Below are 24,036 nucleotides of genomic sequence, written 5' to 3'. Positions count from 1 at the left end.
CTGGGTGGGGGCAGGAAGCGGAAAGGCGGGACTTCGAGCCGCAGCCAATCCACGCAGGCGGCCGAATTCCCGAGACCGGTGGAACGGTGCGCGGCCCAGGCGACTTCCTCCGGCCGAGCCGAGTGGTGGCTGCAGACGTTGAAGGACACCGGCTTTGGCAAGGTGGGTGTGGAGAGGGATCCGCACTCGGGCCTGGCGTCTCCGCTCCGCTTTGCGGGCTCGGCCTGCGATCGGGCCATTCCTGGTCCCGCAACACCTCGAGGCCTTCGGTTGGGGAGCCGAGAACGGAGGGAACACGGGAGAGGGCCTAGAGACGACGAGGGCCGGGTTGCGAAGGGAAGGGCAGTGGCTAAGAAGAGGAGGGGCGAGGCGGATGGGGGCTCCCACAGTCCCGAAGAGCCTTCGGGTGCATTTTCCAGTGGGTGAAAATGAGGGCCGCCGCGAAGGGAGCCCTCCAAGGTCATCAGTGACGTCATACTGGACGAGGGTTCAGCTTCTGACCCCATATGTGGCTGCATTAGTCTCGCTTCCTCCGTGTGCCCGGGCTGTTTGGTTACCTCTTAGCGGCCCAGAGTTCTGATCAGCCAGGCCTCTTGGAGCTGTGCAATCGCATCTTTTGTAAAAGCGCAAAGAAGGGGTGCCAGACCCTGCGGTTGGAGTTCACCCGGCAGGCAGGTTAGATCTCAGTCTGTACGATCACCGAGAAAGCCTTTGCTTCCTAGGAAGCAGAACAGCGCTGTCAACAGCTTGAAACGCAAGAGGCTGCTTCTAGTACGTTAGCGACTCTGACCCCGGTGTGATCGCAGCATTCCAGGTAGGTGGCCAAGAACAGCAATCTTGAACAGAAAAAGCAGGAGCAACTTCTCATGTGGGATCATTTCCGAAATATCCATTTCACTGGTGGAGAAAGGCATGAAAGAATTAGACATCAACCCGCTGTTACCTTCTCCCCTCCCCCCAGTACTCGGACCCTTCCTCCTGCACTGCCATTTAGCAGTATTAATTCACAATTATAAGTGTCTTCAGTGATTGTCTCCTTTGGTACTATGTCTTTGTACCAAAGCAGGAAAAGTCAAGAGTTGGAGCCCTGGAATGAGAGACTTGGAAGAGGTTGGGCCCCTTTAGGAACCTGATGCAGAAAACTGGATTATGCCTGGACTGTGGAAAAGCAACTGAGTTGGCTGCCATCTTTGAGCTGGGCATTGTTGTTTCCCACTCCGCAGACCCAGAGATTCGGTTGCTTATCCAATGTACATTCTGCCCTGATGTTCTAGCAAGGAGATTGTTTCTAGCCAAGTATTCACCTGTAAATGTTCCCATTCTGGTTACCAGTCTAGTACACCCGTGTTTCCCACATTTGAGTCTGTTATGATTTCACTGCTCACCCATGACTGAACTTGGAAGGGTTGATGCAAGCCCCTGATTTGGGTTTAGTTCCACAAATTGAATTGTTAACACACAAGGTGTCTTAAAGTAGCCTGCACTTTGCTAAAGGATGCAGACCTATTTCTGGGCTCTGTGCCCATTGTTGACCTCATCAGAAGTGCCCCAACTCCTTACTCCATCTCAAAAGCATTCCTTCCTTAAAACCTGGCATAATTTCAGTTTTTATACTCTGCCCCTCCCTTCAGTCATAATTTAGAGACTGTCACCATCATTCTTCCCATTTATATCAAGAGGGCATTTAAAGCACCCTAGTATTGCTTGAATTGGACACAATGGAGCTGTCCATGAATAATTTAACAGAGCCCTTTTCTTCTGGAAGTCTACTTCATGCCATAAACCAAAAAATGTATCCTGAAGATGAACAGAGGGAGGGTAGGAAGTTTTGTAAGCTAGGAATATAAAAGGTACATTGTAAAATACAAAAAAAAAATTTTTTAATTTAAAAAAATAAAAAAAAGAACAAAAAAAAAGATAACATTGTAAAGATTTCTTTCTATGGAGATTTTCCCACTTGGGGTGACCTGACCACAGCCTCTCAATATAAAGGGGTCCAAGGAAATTTGGATTTCTTCTAGATAACTAAGGCCATTGAGCTCAAATTATCATGGCCAGTTCTGTGGACATCAATACAATTAAGTGATTAAACTGCGGGGCAGTGCTAGTTTCCACAGCACCCTCATAAATCTCTCCCTCTTCCATTTCATCAAGAGCCATCTGAGTCTCTGCCACTGCCTGCCAACCTCGGCCAGCTTGTCTATGTTGCCAGTTGACTCGGCATGGTGTTGGTTGTCGTAGATAGGTGGTCATACTTGTGAGTTTTCTAATGTTCTGATGACTTCTAAATAGATCTTTGCTATTTTTTATTACAAATGAAAATATACGCCTTTGTAAAAAAGTGCGTAGATATCGAAATGACCACTCTTAAAAGGTCTTCCAGTTTTTAAAAATATAATTACAAATAAGTATTTGGTCCTGTTTCTATTACTTTAGTGGTTTTCAAACTCCATTTTGTCTCATAGTCACTTAGTTTATTAAATAGATTGCTACACCTCAAATTCAAAAACCAGCAGTGAACTGTGTCACGTGTTGTGAAATTGGTTCCAACTTAAAGTGACCTCGTGTACACCAGAATGAAGCTGCCTGTTCCTGTACCATAGTCACAACCCTCGCTGACTCCACGTTAGATCTTTCTCTGGGGACTGATCCCTCCTGATAACATGTCTGAAGTAACTTGGCCTCCTCATTTCTAAAGAACATTCTGGCTTTACTTCTTCCAAGACAGATTTGTGGCAGAGCCATTGATAAATTCTGTAAAGCTGAGAAATGTGATTTCTATTGGACAATAGAGACATCTTCCTATAAAGAGCTGCCCACCTTATATTTCCTCTAATTTGTCCCTCCTCTTTAATGAACTTTTAGTGTTTTTCCATGTTTGTTTTCTTTGTTTTCTTTAAAATACCGTGTAAGTAGTATTTCAGTGACTGTCCTTGAACAGCAAAACAAGTTTCTATGTTGTAATATTTTATCACAAGGGAAATTCCTGAAGACAGACTCGCTAGATGAGTGTGTTCATTGTATTACTGGATAGATTTAGCTACGTTGCACTTCAGGGAGGTTGTGCCAGCTGACACACTAGGAATATCTGCTTTCCCCACATTTTAAAAGATCCTTCCCTTCCCTGAGATGATTAAAATTTATTTGCCTTTGTTTCTAGGAAGTATAAGTGCCAACTTAAGCTTTAATTAATGTTGAAACTGATTAATTCCTAAAATATACAGTGCCCCACAATGTATACGGAACCTGAAATGAAAACATTAGACTATGTTGCGTCATAGAGTGGATTTAGTAGTGACCGTTGTGTCTTCTTCCTGTGCTGAATGATTTGATTACATTCTAGACTGTGTTCTGGACTGCTCATGTAATAGCCACCAAGATACAGTCTTCCAAAAGTTGCTGTATTGAATCCATCTTCCATCTTTGCTACTGCTGTGTTGGATGAAAACGACATAAAGTTCACCATATTCCTTTGCAGTGACTTTTTCAAGTGTTTTAAAATGAAAAACACAGAATAATTTGTGTCCAAACCAATGTATTGCTTTCTTTCTTTTTTTAAAGATCGAAATCATGGCAGGTCCAGAAGCCGATTCTCAATTCCAGTTCACTGGCATTAAAAAATATTTCAACTCTTACACTCTCACGGGTAGAATGAATGTAAGTATTAATGATACTTCTTAAGTATTTATATTTAAGACCTAATAGGTGTAACTAATCTGCTATTCCTTCTCTTCTCAGTGTGTGCTGGCCACATACGGGGGCATTGCTCTGCTGGTCCTATACTTCAAGTTAAGACCTAAAAAAACTCCCGCTGTGAAAGCATCGTAAATGGTAAGAAATGGATCCTTATGCATTCATAATACAGTCATTTTTAGTTTTCCCACCCAACCACCCACAATAAAAATAGTTTTGGGTGGGGTGGGGGTGACCTCTCCTAAAAATAGAAAGAGATCTGACATGCCTCCTGACTTTACCAGTCTGGCACTAACCATTCGTTCCTCCCACAGCACTCTTTTCCTATGCTTGGTCTGAGCATTTACTACACCAGAACTCCCAGACAGCACTAAGCAGTTACGGGGTTTTGTTTTCAGAAAAGTTGATTAAGAGTTAGGATCAGGAGAGACTTCTTGGCACACAGGTCTTGGTTCAGGATAGCCTCTAGGTGACCTGACCTCTGCCTAGCTCAGCAAAGTGTTAACAAAGTTCTTTACCACCATTAATAAGTCCCCACCCTGCTAGCAAGCCTCTCATCCAAGAGCACTCATTTCTAACACTTCGTGGTTTGGCACACCACTGCCATTCTCTTGGTTCCAGGTTCCCAACACAGGAACTCTGGGTCCAAAGGATATGCTCCACTCCCAGCTCTTTCTTGATAGTCATGAGGCCTTCCCTTTGCTACAGGATTAGCTCTCTTTTAAGCCTAGCAGCATGGCACTTTATTTGCATTGTTAGCTAGCTACCCAGTGCCTTCATGGGCCAGACGCACCTTATTTGCATAGTCCCACTTACGTACATATCTAGTGGAAGTTGTAAGACCATGATGGAGACAAAGTTCAGTTCGTTGCTATTGTTTCCTCATAGCAACCCTGTAGGACAGAGGAGATCTGCTCACATGGTGCCCCACTATCAATCCTTATAGGAATCGAAAGCCCCCTTTCCCTCCCTTGGAGGAGCTGATGGCCCTGTGGTTGGCAGTGTTATGTGTATCCCACACCAGGGCTCCTATCCATGGTAGGAAAGGTCACATGAAAGCAATATTGAGAAAAATACTGACCAAGCCCCTCTGCCCAACATTTGTGCACAATTTGGTTTGTTTTTTTTTTTGGTTTAACTTTTAACATAGAACAGTAACCGCTTTGAATCTGTCTATAATTTTCTTATAACAAGTGTGTTTATTGTTTTTAGTATGAGTATTCGTGAGAATGTGATCTCTTTCACAGATGAAGTACATCTATAGTTAAAATGAACACTTCTGAGGTATTGATTACCCGATTTGTTGTTAAAATGCTTTCCCAAAGGATGGTACATCTGTTTAAAAGGCAATCTCTTGTTCCCACCAATGTGAAGTAATGCCTATTTCTTTGTTGCTAATTGGATGAGTAAAAATGGCGTGTAACTCTTAGTTTCTTGGTAAAATATATTTTTCCCATATGTATTTTTCTTGCTGTTCCAATTTTTTCCCGTTTAACAGGCCTTCCTTGGCGACTTAAGTTCTTTACAAAATGCCTGTTAGCTATTAGCCACCCACACATACCAGGTGCTTTTTGTGTGTGCTTGTTTCCTAGTTGCAAATTTTATGTAGTCCTTTTAACTCTCCAGGGGTTTTGTTCCCACCTCTCCCCCGCTTACTCCCGGAACCCCTCGCTCACCCTTAGGGAGTCATGTCGGCAGTAAGTGATGTGGCGGAGCCCCACCCAGAACTAATCTGATGTAGATCTCCTCCAGACGGGCATTCGTCCTCTGCTAAAAGCTTCCCATTCCTACAGCTGGTTGCCATGGGACATCTGCATATCCCAGAATGCAGTGGCCCATGATATGTGCCTGACAATCAGGTACTGTTTTGCCCAATTTTCCATATTAGATGCGCCCTCTTAGAAGGTAGCCATATTCCATTGCAAAAAAAAAAATGGAGAAATTATATCTCAGGTATTAAAAAAGTTTCATACTTGTTGCTCTTATTAATAGTAGTGCACATAAGCTGATACCAAGGGTTCAAATAGAATGTAAATGTTTAGAAATGGTGACAACCTATGCTTGATACAATTCATGATGTCTGGATTGTTGTAAGAGCCCCCAATAAAATGATCTTTAAAAAAAAATAGAACACCTACTAGCCTTCCAGTATTGCATACTGCATTGGTCACTATTTTTTAAAGGTCGAACAACAGGCTAACTTGTATTAATTACTTTCACGAGTATTACAGTTAATTTCAGAGGACTCATGGGCAGCCCTATCATAATTATCAAATGGCTTACTAATGTTGAATACATTTTTGTCTAAACCACTGTGTTTGTTTTTACAGGATTCTCAGCTGCTAAGTTCTCATGCCTGGAGAAGTGAATGTCAACTCATCATGTGATACTCAGTTTGTACAATAAATTATGAACCTGGAAAAGCTGGTTGTTTTTATTTACAAGATATCAAAAATATAAAAACTGTACAAAATGAAACAAAGGCAAAAAACTGGCAGTGACTTGGTCTATTTTTTTTTTTAAGTTTACCAAAGCAAGGCTCAGTCCTAGAGGTAAGCAACTGAAATGTCTGTCTGACTTCAAGTGTACTAGGCTGTCTATTCTCTGTTAGCTGAAGTAGAACATGAAAACCTGGTTTAGAGTGTTTCAGCACTCGGTACCAACAGGTGTAACTGCAGGTGTCAGTCAGTGGTTGTACTTCACCAGCTCTTGGGAAAGAACGTAGTCTACCCTACCCAGTCACATACGTCTGCTAGCCGTGGGCCAAGGGAAAGTGTTGGTGGGTCTACATCACACTTGAGGGCCGTGCCTTAACGGCCTTTACAGCAGAAACATTACGTTCATAGAATCCTTCAGCCACAATTTAAGGTGGTATTAATTATACTGTTTGAATTCTTTTGAAGCTGGATGAATTTTTTTTTCTCTCTCCAGAAATAATAAATTAAAGTAGCATTTGAACAGAATATGCATAGTTTCCACACAATCCAAAGCACCATAAATGTCTCCTCCATGAACATAATACCTCCCATTCAGCTAACGGAAATTAGTTAAAGGTGGTTGCTATAGAAATGTGGAACCGTCCTGTTCAGATGTTCCAAGCAGCATACTTCCAGATCCATATAGACAAAACATTCTTTGTAGCTTAAATATTAAATCACTGAGGTATTTGCTTTCAGTCTCCTTTTTCAAACAGTAGCTTCCAAAAGGTCTTGAGTACCGATGGTTTATTGTGGACTATAAGCTCCTGCAGCTAGAACCAAGTTTCTTCGAGTAAAATGGAGGTGTACAACTGGTGTTGATTTGGTCAGGTATGTTCCCAGCAATAACTCCTGTGAGTTCTCAGGTAAGTTTATGTGCCCAGTGGCTGTAGTAAAGTCATCAGTCTCTAAATCTTCAAATGCTTTGATAGCGTCCCACAACCGGACTGTGTTATCCATTGAACCTAAGGAGCAGCCAAGAACATTCATTGAGTAGCATTCATCACATTTGGACATGAACATCTTATCGGTTACCCTTTATGTATTTGCTGTACATATTTGGTAAGAACCTCAACAACTCTCCTAAAGGACTATTTCAAATAGATGAAAGCCAAGAAGTCAGCTTACTTGTAGGGTGTTAACTGAAGCTAAAATAGCCAGTCACCGCCCATTCTAATGCATATTGACTACAAGACAGTAGAGCTGTCCCATACTTCCCAAGACACTAAAATCTTTACAGAAGCAGACAGCCACAGCTTTCTCTCGTGGCAACACTGGTGGCCTTAAACCAAGCACCTTTCCAGTAGTAGCCAAGGATGTGCCTCTGTGCCACTAGAGCTTAAAGCCCAAATAAGCCAAAACCCTGCTAACAAGTCTACATCAACTCTGCAATCCTATGTAGTTTAAATTCTGCCATGGAGCTGATGCCAACTCATAGCGACCCTATAGGGCAGGGCAGAACTGTCCCTATGCGTTTCAGAGATTAACTCTTCAAGGGAGTAAAAAAAACTTATTTTTCTCAAAGAGGCGCTTTTGGTTTTGAACTGCTAATCTTGCGGTTGCAGCCCTACACTCAACCACTATGCCACCAGGGCTCCTAAAACAATAAGACAAGTCTTAACATCAGCCAACGGCACATTTAGAGTTCAATACCCAATGTTGCCTTTCAGCATATCATTACCACAAAGCCATCTCTAGTCATTTACCTGATGCTAAAATTTCACCATCTCTACTAAACCTAAGTGAACAGACTGTATCTGTGTGGCCTTTTAATTCTCCAACCATTAAGCCATGTCCAATATCCCACAGGAGTACTCTGCCATCGGTTGCTCCTGTAGCCAGGAATCTCCCATTGGGAGAAAATGCCAAGGAATGAATTGGTCCCTAGAAAAGAGAAGTCAACGGAAATGATAAATATAGTGCTGAATATATATATATATATACATATATAAAAGACAGAATTGGGGTAGGGGTGGAGCAAAAAAAAGAATTGGTGATTTGGATATCTTCTAAATGCTTGGTAACGTAGTTGATCTTGAAGGCATTTTGTGTGCAAGGGTAATAAAGAGGGTGAAAATCACCTTGTGTCCAGTGAAGATCCTTACACAGTTCCCATTCAGGACATCCCACAGCCGCACTGTTCGGTCTGCAGAACCCGTAGCAACATAATTAGAGTTTGGATGGAATCTGGTACAATTTACATCAGCAAGATGTCCAGCAAATATCCTTAAAGGCTGGTAGTGGTCTGTAGCCCAGAGCCTTTTTCAGAAGTTGAAAAGTTGAACACAAAAGATGATAATTAGTAACTTAGGATAGATCCTAAAATAAATATGGCAGTATCTATGTCAAGTGTTGGTTCACTAATTGAGGGGAAGATGAGTAATTGAAACTTTTTTGGAGTTGGTCTGGTTAAAAAGATTTTTTTTTAAATTAATTTTGAATGCCCTACACAAACCCTGGTGCCAGTGTTAGGTAAGTGCTAACCTCAAGGTCACTGGTTTGAACCCAACAGCAGGTCTCAGAGAAAGACGAGGCTCCTATAAAAATTTACCATTTCAGAAGCCCTGAAAGGGGTCACTTTAAGTAGGAATTGACTAGTTAGCATTGGGTTTCAGTTTATATGAACCTTGCCCCACCTCACCCCCCAACTCCTTGCTAAACCGTAAGTAAACTATTTCCATTAATTCTAATGCATAATGACCCTACAGAACAGTGTAGAACTGTCCCCTTAGGGTTTCTAAAGCTCTAGCTTCACAGAAGCAGATTGGCACACAGCTTCCTCCTGTGTACCTGCTGGTGAGCTCAAACGGCCCATCTTTCCATTAGCAACTGAGTACTTAGCGGCCATGGCACCACAGCTCCTTAAAACTAAAATAGGACATAATCTCCCTTCAGTTTTAGCCACCACATAATTCATTTCTAATCTGATGTACCTTAACCTAAATTATTTAGAAAATATATAAAAGAAACAAAGGCTTGGTGGTAGAAAAAGACATGGTTAAACATGGAAGGTAGGGGAGGCATGGTAGTAAACTAACAAGACAGAAAGGCAAGACTTGTGGTGTAGACATAATTTCAGATGTAATAGTCCTGTCCCAATTCATTTTCCAATACGGGGCGGCTTCTAAATGCAGAGTAACTTGGGACAGAAGAAAATCAGGAAATCAATATCCTTGCTTACGTATCTCAAAAAGTTGGTCCCTAAATAACAGAAATGAAAAGGAGTTTGGCTCATGCAATTCCCAAAGAAAAAACACTGTTCGTTGAAGAGACTGAAAAGACTGCAGTATTCTTACCGAGCTACTCGGTCGTGACCCCCTGACACAAAATAGTATCCATGGGGAGAAAACTGTGTGTCCCATACAGGGTAGTTGTGTCCTTTATAGCCCACCAAGCAGGTGAACGTCTGAAGGCTCCACAATCGAACGGTGCCGTCTTCTGAAGAGGAAAGCAGGTAGTTCCTAGGAAAAGGTGATGGATACATTTGAATCCCAAAATAACATCTGGTCACCTGCCCACTTGCTCCACATATCTGACTACATTAAAAAGGCTTTACACGCTACACCTCACATTTAGTATACACCTGGAATTCATAGTATAGAGCAAGAGTTGAAAATATTCCTAATTTGTTATATGAACAAAAAATACACTGAGTTGAAAATACCAATCAAATCAACTACCATTGACGATGTTCACCTGAGTACCTACTGCCTGAGTTTGGATTGTGAAAAGTGGGGTCTACTAGAGGAAAATGCACCAAGCCCCAAAACCCACTGCCATCAAAGCCCAAACCTCACAGCTACCCTACACAGTCCCCAGACTAAATCTTTACATGAGCGGACAGCCTCATCTTTCTCCCCAAGAGAGGCTGCTATGTTTGACACTAGCAGTCCAATGTCTAACCCGCGGCACCCCAGAACTGCGTAGAAGGAAATGCACGCCTTGGATTATGAGAAACGGTGTAGTAATGTAAAACTCAAGAATTTTTTTAAGCCTGTCAACCCTGAAGTTGTTGTATACCTTGATTCTATCATCAATTGAGGTATATAGTGAAGCTGCCATTCAGTATACCAGTTACCCAAGATATATTAGCAAACTGCAAGATTCTAAAAGATGCCGTGTGACAGGCAACTGTGAGATTTTTTTAGCAGATCTCTCCCCAGTATTTGCATAATGTCTCCAGTATTTTACTTTCATAGAATCTCAATATATGGAAGCAGTATTGAATCTTTAATGTTTGAATTTTACCTATCCGGACTGAAGCTGGCTCCATAGACAGGCCCACTGTGACCATACAGAATCTTCAGCTCACTGGCTGTTTTCTCATCCATGATTCTTTCTAAGACATCATCCGATTCTTTGTCTATGAGGCTAAGATCTAAAATGGTCCAGAAATACTGAATGTTAAAGGCACATTCATCAAAGCAGTTTAGCACTCACATCACTGCTCAGGGAAAGAGCTAGCATTTGAAAAGTTCTCAATGCTTCCAAATGAAGTGATCGTATCCTAGTTGTATGTATAGGAAACTTCAAGTTCAGAGCAGTTAATAGACACAGCTAATCAGTTTTTAATTAGGACTGAAATCATGTTTGCCAATGATACCCCTATTTCACAAAGATTAAAATACTAAAATTCTTTTAAGATGTCTTATTTAAATAATGCAGCTAGCAAGAAATTATGTAAAATGAAGTCCTGCACTTATCAGATTTTTAAGCTATTCATTTGCATATAGCCCACATTTAACTTTTTTTTCACAGCTAACTTTTTTTAACCATTTTATTAGGCGCTAATCCAGACATAGTGCGATCACATCCAGCAGGGTAGTAAACTGCTACAACAATCCACTTCAGAACATGTTCCTCCTTCTTAAACTCCTTCATGCCGCCTCCCTCTTTTTACCTCTTTTTTAATGGCTAAATATAGAATGCACTCTCGCTGTTTAAAGATTTTTGGAAATTCTCAATCACAAAATGTTAGGTTTTTAACTTTAAAAAATTTTCTACCCTACCCACCTCATTCTATAAATAAGGGCACTGAGGGTCATAGAAATTAGGCTGGTCAAGCACCCAAGTCCCTGTCAGTTCAGGGTACTTTCCCTGGGAAGGAGGTTAGCATCTGGAAATGAGCTGAGTTTTGGCCAAGACTTCAAGCTCTGTGTGTATCCTATGGAAATCGAACCGGTGAAAATGGTAGAGAAGTATGTATGTGGTGTCTGTCCTCACAGGTCGTCTCGGTTACCTGTGGCTTGCTTTACACTGCGGAGCTTTTTGGGTGTCACAGACCACACTCTGACAGTTGAATCTGCAAAACCTCCAGCAATCAGACTGGAGTCATCAGTGACATCCACTGCAGTGAGGCCCTGCAGATGGAAAACAGTTTATAATAAACAGCACTGTTTGAAGATAAACATGGCAGTCAGTGTACAGACTACATGTTGAACATGTTGACTACCTGTTCTTTTTCTTATGAGCATATGACCCCATGACTATTGGCTGGCTCTATTCCCTGTTATCTTTTAGCTAAATAACAAAGCGGGTCACAAAAATAAAGAATATGGTCCACAAGTACGGCGCTCCTATAAGAAACCAGCCAGCCTAGTGGGGCTTAATCAAGGGCAATGTAACAGTGAGGAATTACTAAACCCGAATGAAGGCCAAACATAATGGTGGGACAAGAGGGAAGTAAAAGGAAATAGAGAAAAGAACTAGGAAGCAAACGACATTTATAGAGATTTAAATATCGGCATGTACATATGTAAATGTATTTTAAAATAATGACAGGGAAACAGATTTATGTACTTATATCTATATGTTAAGAATTAAGATAGCAGATGGGCACTGGGCCTCGACTAAAGTACTCCCTCAACACAAGAACACTTTGTTCTAATAACCCAGCATTCTGTGATGCTCACCTTCCCGACATGTTCACTGAAGACAAAATGGATGCATAAGCAAATATGGTGAAGAAAGCTCATGGTGCCCAGCTATCAAAAGATACAGCATCTGGGGTATTAAAGGCTTGAAAATAAATAAGCGGCCATCTAGCGGAGAAGCAACAAAGCCCACATGGAAGAAGCACACCAGCCTGTGTGATCATGATGTGTCAATGGGATCAGGTATCCCATTTAAGACCCAGAACAAAATCATACCAATGTAAATGGGGCAGGGGAAATGGGGGGACACGTGGAGTGGAGACCCAAAGCCCATCTGAAGACAATTGGACATCCCTTACAGAAGAAGGGCCATAAGGAAGAGACAAGCCAGTCAGGGTGCAGTATAGCACAGATGAAACATACAACTTTCCTCTAGTTCTTTAATGCTTCCTCTCCCCACCCCCCACTATCAGGACTTCAAGTCTACCTTACAACTCAGACTAGACCAGAACATGTACACAGCTACAGATAAGAGCCTTCAACACAGGGGATCCAGGACAGATAAACCCCTCTGGACCAACAATGAGAATAAAGATACCAGGAAGATAAGGGGAAGGTGTGGGGAGAAAGAGGGAATCAATCACAAGGATCAACATATAATTCCCTTCCCAGGGGGATAAACAACAGAAAAGTGGGTGAAGGGTGACAGAGGACAATGTAAGATATGAAAATAATAATCTATAACTTATGAAGGGTTCGTGAGGGAGGGAAGGCAGAGGAAAATGAGGAGCTGATATCAAGGGCTCAAGTACAAAGAAAAGGCTTTGAAAATGATGGCAACATATGTACACAAATGTGCTTGACAATGCATAAATGTATGGATTGTGAAAAGAGATGTAAGAGCCCCCAATAAAAGTATTTAATAAACTTAAGTAAATAAAAAGAAATCATCCATGAGACCAAATAGTCAGTAATTACCTTAAAAACAAAAAGAGGAAGATAAAAGGGCAGGGAAACTAGTTTACAGAATCACTAAACTGAAATCATAAGAATGTTTATACTTTATGGAGAAGATACCCAATGGCACTGAATAACTGAGTAGAAATTATTGGAGGTTGGTCAATTTCACTGATGAAAAAACAAGAGACAGTTAAAACCCTCACATGGCCATTCATACGAGTGAATGGGAAGCAAACCTGCTGTGTAAAAGTTCACCATACACACACACGCACACACACGCACACACAGGCTGGAGGGAAATGAAGGAGGCGAAGTCCCAGGATGGAGTGGAGACGGGCCTCACTGTGAGTGAAGGAGAAGCTACAAGCAGACAAGAGAAAGACGGGCAAAAATGATGGGAACAGGGTAAGCCCGTGGGAGGAATTTGGTAAGTTGTTCAATACAAAAATGATGACCTGCTCTGTAAACACTCGGCTAACTCACGATGAAAAATTGAAGAAAACAGAGAGAGAGAAACCACTTGGGATTCATGTTATGATTTTTTTCAGTTAAAAACCCACTATCTGAAATCACTCATTTGGAGAATGTCATCATTTATTCCCCTTTCCCTCCAAATTTTTGCACTTTGCTAAACATATCCTCAGTAGCCTATTATAAAAAGTCTATATGGACATGTCAAATTATTTTTTTGTATAATTCTTAATTTAAAAATTACTAATGTTTACATAAGTACTTAAACCAAGTACATTAGGGATGAATCACAGTTTCCGATTTCTCAACAGCTAGCAGAATTTTGTTCAGTGGAACAACGGTCAAGTATAAATAGATTCAGGTATCTGCAAGTACCTAAAGATCTCGTAGACGTTGCCTTCAGTCCTTCTGAGCAGCATTCAAGCATCTCTTTTCCTAAATGCTGTATTTATGTTTGCATTGAGAATTTAAATTTTAAAAGTACCTATCAGTTAACACACTGAATTTCTTTTAATAATAAATCAGTAAATCGCCATTTTACGTGACTCCCCGGGTGGAAACCGCCCGCTACTTCACCGACCTGGAAAGCGTTAAGGAATGTGTAAAAGCAGATAGAGGGGAGGCAGTCGGGGCCAAGGCGGACTCGCTTGGTGGTTTCTTTCATAGTCATGATCTTGTCCAACTTATCGGAATCTTTCAACTCAGGAAGAGGAATTCTGTGAAAGATAAAAACGCTGGAAATTCTCCTTTGCATATTGACAACTTGAAGCCCCACCCAAGTTCTTGAGCTTTTTCCCTCACCTGTTTTGAGGTGGAGCATTGGGGTCTTGTTTTTTGCTTTTGGACCCAATACTATCTTTTTTAGGCTTTTTCTTTTTAGGTTTTCCTTCTTCATTTTCTCCTTCTTCATCCTCATCATCCAAGGGCACCTCAATTTCTGGTTCTTTTAATAAACCAAAAAAGACCTACAAGTCAAAAGTCAACATTTTAATTAATTTTTGGCTAACTAATACATACTTCTTAGTATATACACCTTGGTATGCTTCCCTTGCCTATCCAGTTGCCATTCTCCCTCCCCCTTTTCCCTTGCTAACCGAGCCCTGAACCTGCTGGAGCAGCAGGGTCCTCAATTAAATCACAGGCTCTCTAGAAATGGCCACATAGTTCTGACCAACAGATATACACAGAAATATACTATATAGAACAAAAAATCTTATCATTGTGTGCTCACCTCCATGATAAGATGACTAAAGACAAATGTGTTCATAAGCAAATGTGGTGAAGAAAGCTGATGGTGCCCGGCTATAAAAAGATACAGCGTCTGGGGTCTTAAAGGCTTGAAGGTAAACAAGCGGCCATCTAGCTCAGAAGCAACAAAGCCCACATAAAAGAAGCACACCACCTGTGTGATCACGAGGTGTTGAAGGCAACAGGTATCAGGCATCATCAAAACAAAAAATCTTATCATAGTGAATGAGGGGCTGAGTGCAGGGTGGAGACCCAAAGCCCATTTGTGGACCCTTACAGAAGGGTCCCAGGGAGGAGATGACCCAGTCAAGATGTGATGTAGCAACAATGAAAAATACAACTTTCCTCTAGTTCCTACATGCTTCCTTTCCTCCCACCCCCACTATCATGATCCCAATTCCACCTTACAAGTCTGGCTAGACCAGAGGATGTACACTGGTACAGATAGGAAATGGAAACACAGGGAATCCAGGGCTGATGATCCCTTCAGAACCAGGGGTGTGAGTGGCAATATTGGGAGGGTAAAGGAAGGGTGGGTTGGAAAGGGGAACTGACTATACAAAGATCTACATGTGACCTCCTCCCTGGGGAACAGACAACAGAAAAGTGGATAAAGGAAGATGTCAGACAGGGCAAGATATGACAAAATAATAATTTGTAAATTATCAAGGGCTCATGAGGGAGGCGGGAGCAGGGAGGGAGGAGAAAAAATGAGGAGCTGATGCCAGGGGCTTAAGTGGAGAGCAAATGTTTTGAGAATGATGAGAGCAATGAATGTACAAATGTGCTTTACACAATTGATGTATGTATGGATTGTGATAAGAGTTGTTCCCTAATAAAATTATTATAAATAAAAATTTAAAATATATTTTAAAAAAATAATTTTAGGGAAAACCACTATTTTCCTGATAAAAAGGGAGTTTCAACAGAGCCATTCTTCCTTCACGAAGTACATGTGCACACAATGCTGGAGCTGGAACACTAGCTTGTGCACACAGAGAAGACAGTCATATTTGAAAGAGAGGGAGCAGAGGCCTAGGAGGAGCCGGACCAGTGATGGCATTGTGGTGCCCCTATGGCAACCCCAGAAGCTCTTCCGTGGGACGTGGCTCTGTGGGGGAGGGGCAGGGAGGGACACTGTCACTGTGTCAGGCCTCTGCTAAATGAAACAGGAAATTAATCTTGCCACCATAATTATCCAGCAAAATCATCCCCAAACTAGCTACAGGAAGAAAAAAGAAATGTGCAAAATTCATAGCTGGAAATGCTATAATTTGTCATAACCTGCATCATAGAGTTCTGAAGGTTTATTCCCATACCTTTGATTTGTTGGCCTCTCGTTTAGCCTCTCCTGCCAAACTTCCCACCATGGCGTCTATCTGTTGCTTACTACGTGGCATCCCATCAAAGATGTCGATGTAGAGGTGCTCCTGAACGATGTTCCAGATCTGGTTGTTCTGTTTCTCCTGAAGATGCCTCTTTAAGAGTTGGTACGAGTCCCGGGAAATCCGCAGAACAAATTTACTTGTTCGAAAGTCCAACATGGTCTCATTCCCTTTCATGTGTTCCTTTTTGGTAAGACTAGACAAGACTCGTAGGTCGTCCTGGTAATAACATTCCTGATCTCCATGGAACCTGTTTCAGTGATTTTAAAGTCTTTTGTCAATATAATCATTAAGGGATCCACATCTCCCCCACATTTTTATAAACCATCTAGAATTTTTTCAAAGAAGTCACCTGAATACTCGAGTCTTAAAGTAACTTATTCAAAATGATTCCAATTCTGTTTCTAAAGACATCCTTATTTATTATTTATATCTCTAAGGAAATGTATCCAATATTTCAAGAGAGGGATCTCAATATATTACAAAGATGATTGGTAGGGTTTTTCATTTGAATACTACCATTAGCAGTCATCTGAAAATATTAAACTCTTGCTTTACTAAATTTTGGTTTTTCAAAATTCACAATCTTTTCATAAGTATTATAGAAATTTTAAAACAATTTCAAAAATAGATAAGAAAATGTAAGAAAAATGAACTTCCATTGTAGAATTTCTAACATCAGTCTTTGTCTTCTCCCTCCCCACAGGCCCCCCCCCCCCCGCGGCCCACACACCTTGATCTATTTGCCATTCGCTTCACATACTTTCATGGCAGAGAAAAGAGCAATGGCATGGAAGCAAGGAGTCTCACAATCTGACCTCTATTACCATCACCAGCTAATGCGATCTCACAAATCCTGGCTTCTGGCTCGACTGCTTATACTGAAGAGGTCTCTGTGAAGTACTTATCCTTTGTAAACACTCACTGACATTCATAATTCTCGTGATTTTCTCCCTACTTCTCTGGCCTCTCCTTTCATCTCTCTCCTACGTGGTCATTAAATGTTGGAGGACCTCTGGCGCACACCCAGTCCCTTTACTGGCTTGCTTCACACTCTTCCTGTAAGCAGTCTCATCCATCTTTCACTGTTGAATATTACACTTGGCTACAATCCTTACCTCTCTTCTAAGGTCAAGAATTTTCCATTATCATCCACCTATCTACTGAACATCTGTTAAATGAGGCATAATCTGAGTCAACATCATTCCATGAGCTGACAAACTGGATCCTCTTCTAGTGTTTTCTACCTCAGTGAAAGGCACTCTTGAATAGCTGGGAGAGCCTGAGAGCTAGGGGTACCTAGAGCCTCAATCCCTCACCCCTCACATCTAATCTATCATTAAGTCTCTACTTCGTATCTCACCTCTCAGTATATATTTCTCTTCACTTCCCCATCACACCCTAGCACACTGTTTTTAATGGGTGTGACTGGCATTTGAAGTAGAGAATTCTTTGCTAAACGGAACTGCAGCCTGTATTAGAACATTCAGTATCCCTAAGACGCGCGCCAGCGCCCTTCCTCTCTGGTCATCATGACCATCTGAAAGAGCTCCGCACATTTTCATATAACCCACAGTGGAAAGAAGACTACCGACTGCAGCTGAGAACCATCACAACGGCCTCTAAAACTCATCAACCTGTAGTCACTCTGGGCCCCTACCATTAATTTTCTAAACAGCAGAAAAATATTTTCAAACTGCAAGTCTTTCAATGACTTGTTAGTTCATTATCCACAAATAATCTTATTTACTTACTTATTTCTTCCTCCATAATAACAAAATAAAGCTGCTCCATTAAGTCCATTCCAGCCCCTGATGACTGTTCAGGGTCAAGAACTGCCCCATAGGGTTTGCAAAGCTGCCAATCTTTACAGGAGCAGAAAATCTAATCTTTCTCTCACAGAACAGCTGGCGAGTTTGAAAAAGGAATCTTGCAGTTGGCAATCTAACGCTTAACCCACTACACACACCACCAGGGCTCCTTAACAATAAGACCTCCTGAACATTACCTAGGCACACAGCAACCAAAACCAAGCCCACTGCCGCCTTCAAGAACATTTTGATTCATTGCAACTCTCCGTAAGGTCTCTGAGGCTTTGTAAATGTTCACACGAGCAGACACCCTCTCCCCTCCCCACTAGCCCCCACCAAGGAATGGCTGGTGGGTTTGAACCACTACCTTGAGGTTAGTGGTCCCATGCTTATAAAGACCACACTTCTTACACTTCCCGTGTATGTTTGTGTGGCCACCTGATTTGGTGGCACTGAAAATAAAGAATCGTGCTCGATTCCAGAAAGCCTGTGTGCCCTCCCAGTGGTCGAGAATGCTAATGAAAGCTACGGATGAGAATGACAGAATGAGCGAAGGAATCTAGGTCCCAGATAATCAAGAGCCCACCAAATCAGTTTTATGCTGCCCACTTTTATGAGAGAAAAAATAACTTTTATCTTCTTTAAACCACTATTGTTTGGGTCCCCAGTCACTCTCCAACAAGTCTAATCCTACCTAATATTTCCAACTGCTCTTTCGATAAACAAACAGCCTCAATGTGGCCCAAGAGCCTAATCGATTCCCCAGCTTTATGATGAACCACACCCTCTCTGGCATGGTTTCTGTGTCTGTACCTATCATCCTCTTCCCTCCTGCCACTGAGCTTGACACATGCTTTCCCTCTCCCTTCTTCTGGCTATCTCTTGCTCGGTCATCAGCTCTCACTTAAACATCCCTTCCTCTGGGGAGCCTGCCCTGACCTCTCCTATTAGATCCAACTCCCCATTTCAGGTTCCCTTGGCACCAAGTACCTTCTGAGTTGTGATCTTACAGTTATGTGGTTACGGACACATGCTCGAAATTGCATACAGATACGTATTAGTTGGAGAGTTTTACAAATCCACGTACTTCTCAAAGAATGCCTTTGCTTCACTTTCATGTTGATTGTAGACTAGCTCCAAGTACATATGCACAAACAAAGGGTAGAAGAGCTGGGATAGCTCTGCTCGGTGGCAGTCCAGAGAGCATTCGATGAAGTGCTTCAGGCCGCTGTAGTACTCCTCGTACAGGGCAGGGTCTCCTTGCTGGGTGTAAGCTGAGAGCACAGCACTGACATCTGGCTGGTCATCCACGGCAACACTGCCAACTGTTTAAAAAAAGGTACAGCAACGCTCAGGAAAACGACATGCTAAGCCCCATGTGGCGAGGGCTATTTTACTAAGGTTCAGAGGGGACTTGACGCTCAGATGTTTGTCTTGCCTCTCAATCTTTCTTCCACCCAAAATAATCACATGGTCTTTTAATGAGACCTTTCCCATTTCATTCACTCCAGCCAAAGCCTCATCTAGGTCTTTTTCCTCATCTAGGTCTTTTTCAAACCACTCACCTATTTTTTTTTTGCTATCTTATTTTCATGACAGATTTTACCAAAGATATGACAGACAAACCAAACAACTATGTTAATCTTCTCCCAAGGTTGCCACGGCTCACCATCACAAAACCAGCCATGCCCTGGAGTAACATTATCAGCTCACTGTGCTGCCGGATGACTTTTATAACTTTCCTGTAACACAGTCTACCCTGTGTTACCCTATGTGTACATGTCACTTGTTCTAAGGTGAAGGACCATGTCTTCCTCTAAAGGTATGTAACTCAAAACTTATACGTTTAAACCCATGTCAATACTTGCCATTTCAAAGCAGGAAACCCAACTGGTAGAATTTTTAAAGTTAAATCTCCTGACAGAGCAACACCAAATAATGATACATCTGTCAATCTAATCAGAATTTGGTGGTTGGGAATGTCTTTAGATTTCAATTACAACACTACTATGTTCTCTGTTATGTTGTTGATATGCACAAATGCGTATGTATTGTTGGTTACTCTCATGGCTTATTATGTTATCAGTTTCTCAGGTACAATCTAAAAAATGGCCAAGTTTCTGGGGAGCTCTATCTTGTAGTTTATGAACAAAATTTTTAATTCACACTGTCCAGAAAAGATCTGTCGCGAACACATTTCGACACATTTCTACCTGTGCATACACTGGTGTGTATTCATGCCTACTGGCAGTGCTGCAGAGGACTGATGGCTTGACTTGATAAAGACTACGTGGCACAGGATCACCTCTGAGACCTTCTCCTGTCTATGAGACTGGCTGCATGGACTTTGTGACCAGAGTTACCGGGAGGTTCAGGTGCCAGGGCTGGCAACCAAGGCATAAGAAAGCCTATCAATGCTAAGGGGGGGTGTGACAAAAAATTCAGTAATCTTAAAATTCCATTTTCCATAAAATGTTGAAGTCCTGTTGTTTATTTGATCTTCACACGGGGGGTGGGGGGGACGACGACCCTGAAGTTAGGAGGAGTAGGATCTGACATCAGGATCACACGAAAGCAGCAGAGATAGAATCTTATCTAGATCTGTCCAACTGCTGTTCCTGAACAAATGGATCTAACTTGGGCAGCACTCCGTCAATCGCCAGCGCTCAGACTTCACCTCCAGATCGAACTCATTAAAGCCTGAAGCAGTAAATGCCCAGCAATTTCCACTTTCACCAGCATCCACAAGAGGTTTGCGGTGGTGGCTCTGAGCCCATCATTTTGAGAAACACTGCCTACACATTATGTCCCCTCACTGCCTGGCTGGTCCCAAGCAAGTCCTCTGACCTTTCCTCAATCTTTCTCCTCCTCTCTAACATAAAGGCAGCGTTGACCTCACCATGGAACTGTGAGAATTAAAGGGGGGAGGGGGTGATGTTAAGTCCTTGTAAAAGTCCGGAACTGCACCCGTGCTGTTCGGGTTGATGCAGACCTGCTGGGCTCAAGAGCCCGCGCAGACGAGAGGGGTGCGGAGCCGATGGCCCCAGCGCCGCCCTGCGCCCTCCGAGCCCACACAGCCCTCGGCAGCCTCTCGCCGAAACTGACAGCTCAGCTCGAGCGAGGGTTTGACTGCGCAGCCGGCGCACGAGAGAAAGGGGCGGGCGTGTGGCCCTAGAGGCGGGCCCAGGAAATTCAAAACAAGCCCGCAGAGGTGCAGGCCTGCCAGCCCCTGCTTCCCGGCTGGCTCCTCCGCGCCGGCCCTGCTTCCCGGGAACTCGGCGGCTCACCTTTCCCCGGAGCCGCGGGACCCGAGGCTGAGCCCGAGACGACGCCGGCCCCCGACGCGCCGGCCCCCTGAGGGTCGGGGGCTGCCGGGCCGGGGGCCGACGCGGTGACCCGGCTGAGAAGCGCGCTGGCTGCCTCGGCCCCCGTAACGTCCGCTTCTCCTGGGGCTCCAGAGCCCGCCACTGCCTCCTCCAGCAGCCGAGCCTCGCGGCGCAGCGCCTCCTCGGCCTCACGGAGGTTACTTTGCCGTAGGAACTGCAGCACAGCCAGCAGAGTCTGTCGGTCCTGAGGAGCACTGGCCTCGGGAGCTGCGGCGGGCACCGGGGCCGCCCCCGCCGGAGCAGCGGCGGAGACAGCCACCGCGGGCTTCGGGGTCCCACCATCCCCGCCGGCCACCGCCGCCGCCGCCGCCACGTCCCCGCCGCCACCGTTGGGGCCGTTGTTGGTAGCGCCGCCGCCCCCCTCGCCAGCGCCGTCCCCCGCCTGCGGAGGTAGCAGCGTCGGCGGTCCCTCCGGCTCTAGCTTGACCGCCACCTCCGCCTGCTCCTCCGCCAGCGCCGCCATCTTGCGGCTGAGCCAGTTCGCGCCGTCAAGCGTGACTGCGTTTTCGCCACATGGAGGGCGGGGATGGAGTATTTCACGACAGCTGTGGGTGCTACTTTACGGCAGGAGGCGGAGCGAGAAAAAAGGCGTTGGAGCGTAGAGCAACTTTCAAAAGGGAAAAGGAAGGCAGGAAGTGTGAACTGGCCACCGCCTGTTACGTTTTCCGATAGTAGTTACCCTTTGATGCAAACCAGCTACATCGAGGTTCTGCGAGAAACGTTGTACGAGCCTCTTTTCATGGAACCATCTTGAAAGTACTATTTTTCTCACATTACAGGTGGTTCAATCAAGCGAGCCCCAGAGTTTGAGTGACTTGCACAAGTCACCCCTGAAGAGAAAGTATTAAAATTTCAATCCAGGTCTTTTGGTCAAAAGTACATGTCGAAAATGATGAGGGCAAAGAATGTACAGATGTGCTTTACACAATTGATGTATGTATGGATTGTGATGGGAGTTGTATGAGTCCCTAATAAAAAATTTTTTTTCAAAAAACCTTTTTAATTAAAAAAATTGAGTGGTTGAGTGGTGAGTGAATTATAAGTGAGTGAGTGGTGAGTGAATGAGTGTTGATTGAGTAGTGAGTGAGTGAGTTAGTTGTGAGTGAGTCAATTTTGAGTGAGTGAGTGGTGAGTGAGTGAGTGAGAGTGAGTGAGTGAATGAATGTTGATTGAGTGGTGAGTGAGTGAGTGGTAAGTGGGTGAGTGGTAAATTATTGAGTGTTAAGTGAATGAGTGGCAAGTGAGTGAGTGAATGAGTGGTGTGTAGTGAATGAGTGAGTGTGTGGTATAAAATGTTTTTAAAATAATAAAATTAAATAATTTTTTTCAAAGAAAAACAAAGTATATGTCATTTGCCAGAGGGAGGTGTCTGAGATATACTAGTTATGTTTTATAATTTGGTCACGGCGGTGGCTACTTGAATTTTTTTTTAATTTTGTAGCCATTTTTATTTTTGTAGAAATTAATCAAGCAAAAAGAAAAGAATTAATCAAGCTGTTTAAGATTTGTGAACATCACAGCAAATGTTATCTTTCATGTTAAAAGATTTTAAGAAAAAAATAAGTTTTTTTTCTCCCCCCCTCCCTTTTCCTGAATGTCTGAATTTCTATAACCTTGCTCTGTAGATATTGTAGAGCAAGGCCTCAAACCACTTCAAAGCTGCTCTTGCAAGCACTGAAGGAATGCACAGGGTTACTCCAAACCCAGGCACGCTGGAGACTTGCAAGAAAAAAATAAGTTTTTAAGTACCTGGATTTTGTGAAATGTGTACAGGTGCATTCTGTATCCGTGCTGTGATGTTACTCGTTATTACAAATAACTTTTAATTTTATACTTAAAATAGCATGCCCCTTTTCAAAAATTATAACACACCTTTTTGCAGGCACACCGTAAGGTACAAACCCTTGCTGTATGTTTGACCTAATTTGGGCCGCACAACTCTGGAATAGGTACAGAAGAGGAAAGCGAGCCTGCAACCTGGGGGTCACCAAGCACACTTGTTCAGATCTCAGATTTTGAGACCTTGCTAGCTGTGTTTGACTCTATGGGTACCACTCACTAGCTGAATGACCTGGAGCAATTTACTTAACTCTCCATCTCTCAATTGCCTGCTTTCTAAAATAGAAATAATGATGACAATACTTATGTCCCAGAATTGTGAGGCTTAAATAAGTTAATGTGTAAGTGATCCCTGCTTTGTTCTGCTGTCAAGATGACTACAGTTCATGGCTTACCTATTTGCATCGAGGTAGAATTGTACTCCATGGGGTTTACAATGCTCAATTTAAAACTTTTTTTTTTCTTTTCCTGAAGTAGATTGCCAGGTTTTTCTTCCAGAGTGCCTCTGGGTGGACTGGAGCCACTAACTTCTCAGCAACTGAGGGCATGAAGCATTTGTGCCACCCACGGACTCCTCATAAGACCATCCCACCCCCAACAAAGATTCACACTCTTAAGATCAAAGAGGCTTCTTTGGGCAGAGACATAGCACACCGGTCTTTGTAGTTTGTTGCTAGAGAGAAAGTGTGTCTGAAGAGGCCCTGGGTGGGAAAGACACAAAAGCCTGGGCTGGCTTCTGCCAATTGGTACTGTTTCTCTGCTGTTTGTGCTGCACAGTCCTTAGCCATGTGTATAACCTGCTCCTGCGTCTTCTGAGTTCTTGCCGGACATTGCTAAACTTGACGATGAGTCCACAGCAGCGGGGTTTAGGTCTAATGGGAAGTCTATCCTGT

General features: G+C 43.1%; 2 protein-coding genes and 1 non-coding gene across 6 annotated transcripts; 1 reads left to right on the top strand and 2 right to left on the bottom strand.

Annotated features, from left to right (window-relative positions):
- The first annotated feature begins 24 nt into the window (after nt 1-24).
- Nucleotides 25-6,116, top strand: ATP5MK (ATP synthase membrane subunit k). 4 transcript variants are annotated; one of them, XM_075534730.1, is made up of 5 exons: nt 25-157; nt 723-814; nt 3,562-3,657; nt 3,739-3,831; nt 6,024-6,116. In XM_075534730.1, the coding sequence occupies exons 3-4, from the start codon at nt 3,571-3,573 to the stop codon at nt 3,826-3,828; spliced, it is 177 nt and encodes a 58-aa protein (XP_075390845.1). In that variant the 5' UTR covers nt 25-157; nt 723-814; nt 3,562-3,570; the 3' UTR covers nt 3,829-3,831; nt 6,024-6,116. The 4 variants fall into 4 exon arrangements, with proteins under 4 accessions (XP_075390845.1, XP_075390847.1, XP_075390848.1 ...); XM_075534731.1 differs by having other exon boundaries at nt 39-162; XM_075534732.1 differs by lacking the exon at nt 723-814 and having other exon boundaries at nt 26-157.
- On the bottom strand, nt 5,778-21,767 carry TAF5 (TATA-box binding protein associated factor 5). Its single transcript, XM_075534729.1, has 11 exons — nt 21,206-21,767; nt 19,006-19,243; nt 16,042-16,357; nt 14,276-14,439; nt 14,055-14,190; nt 11,410-11,530; nt 10,419-10,548; nt 9,467-9,631; nt 8,252-8,429; nt 7,877-8,054; nt 5,778-7,135 (listed from the first exon to the last, which is right to left on the bottom strand). The coding sequence occupies exons 1-11, from the start codon at nt 21,765-21,767 to the stop codon at nt 6,918-6,920; spliced, it is 2,406 nt and encodes an 801-aa protein (XP_075390844.1). The 3' UTR covers nt 5,778-6,917.
- Nucleotides 21,768-22,896: 1,129 nt separating this feature from the next.
- On the bottom strand, nt 22,897-23,030 carry LOC142430084 (small nucleolar RNA SNORA9). The gene has a single exon (XR_012780559.1). It is a non-coding gene; the product is annotated as a small nucleolar RNA SNORA9 (small nucleolar RNA).
- Between the last annotated feature and the right edge of the window lie 1,006 nt (nt 23,031-24,036).

The sequence above is a fragment of the Tenrec ecaudatus genome, chromosome 16, assembly GCF_050624435.1.
Source record: "Tenrec ecaudatus isolate mTenEca1 chromosome 16, mTenEca1.hap1, whole genome shotgun sequence".
NCBI classification, from domain to species: Eukaryota; Metazoa; Chordata; class Mammalia; order Afrosoricida; family Tenrecidae; genus Tenrec; species Tenrec ecaudatus.
The sequence above is the reverse complement of the archived record's forward strand: the minus strand, read 5'-3'. Positions and strand labels throughout refer to the sequence as shown.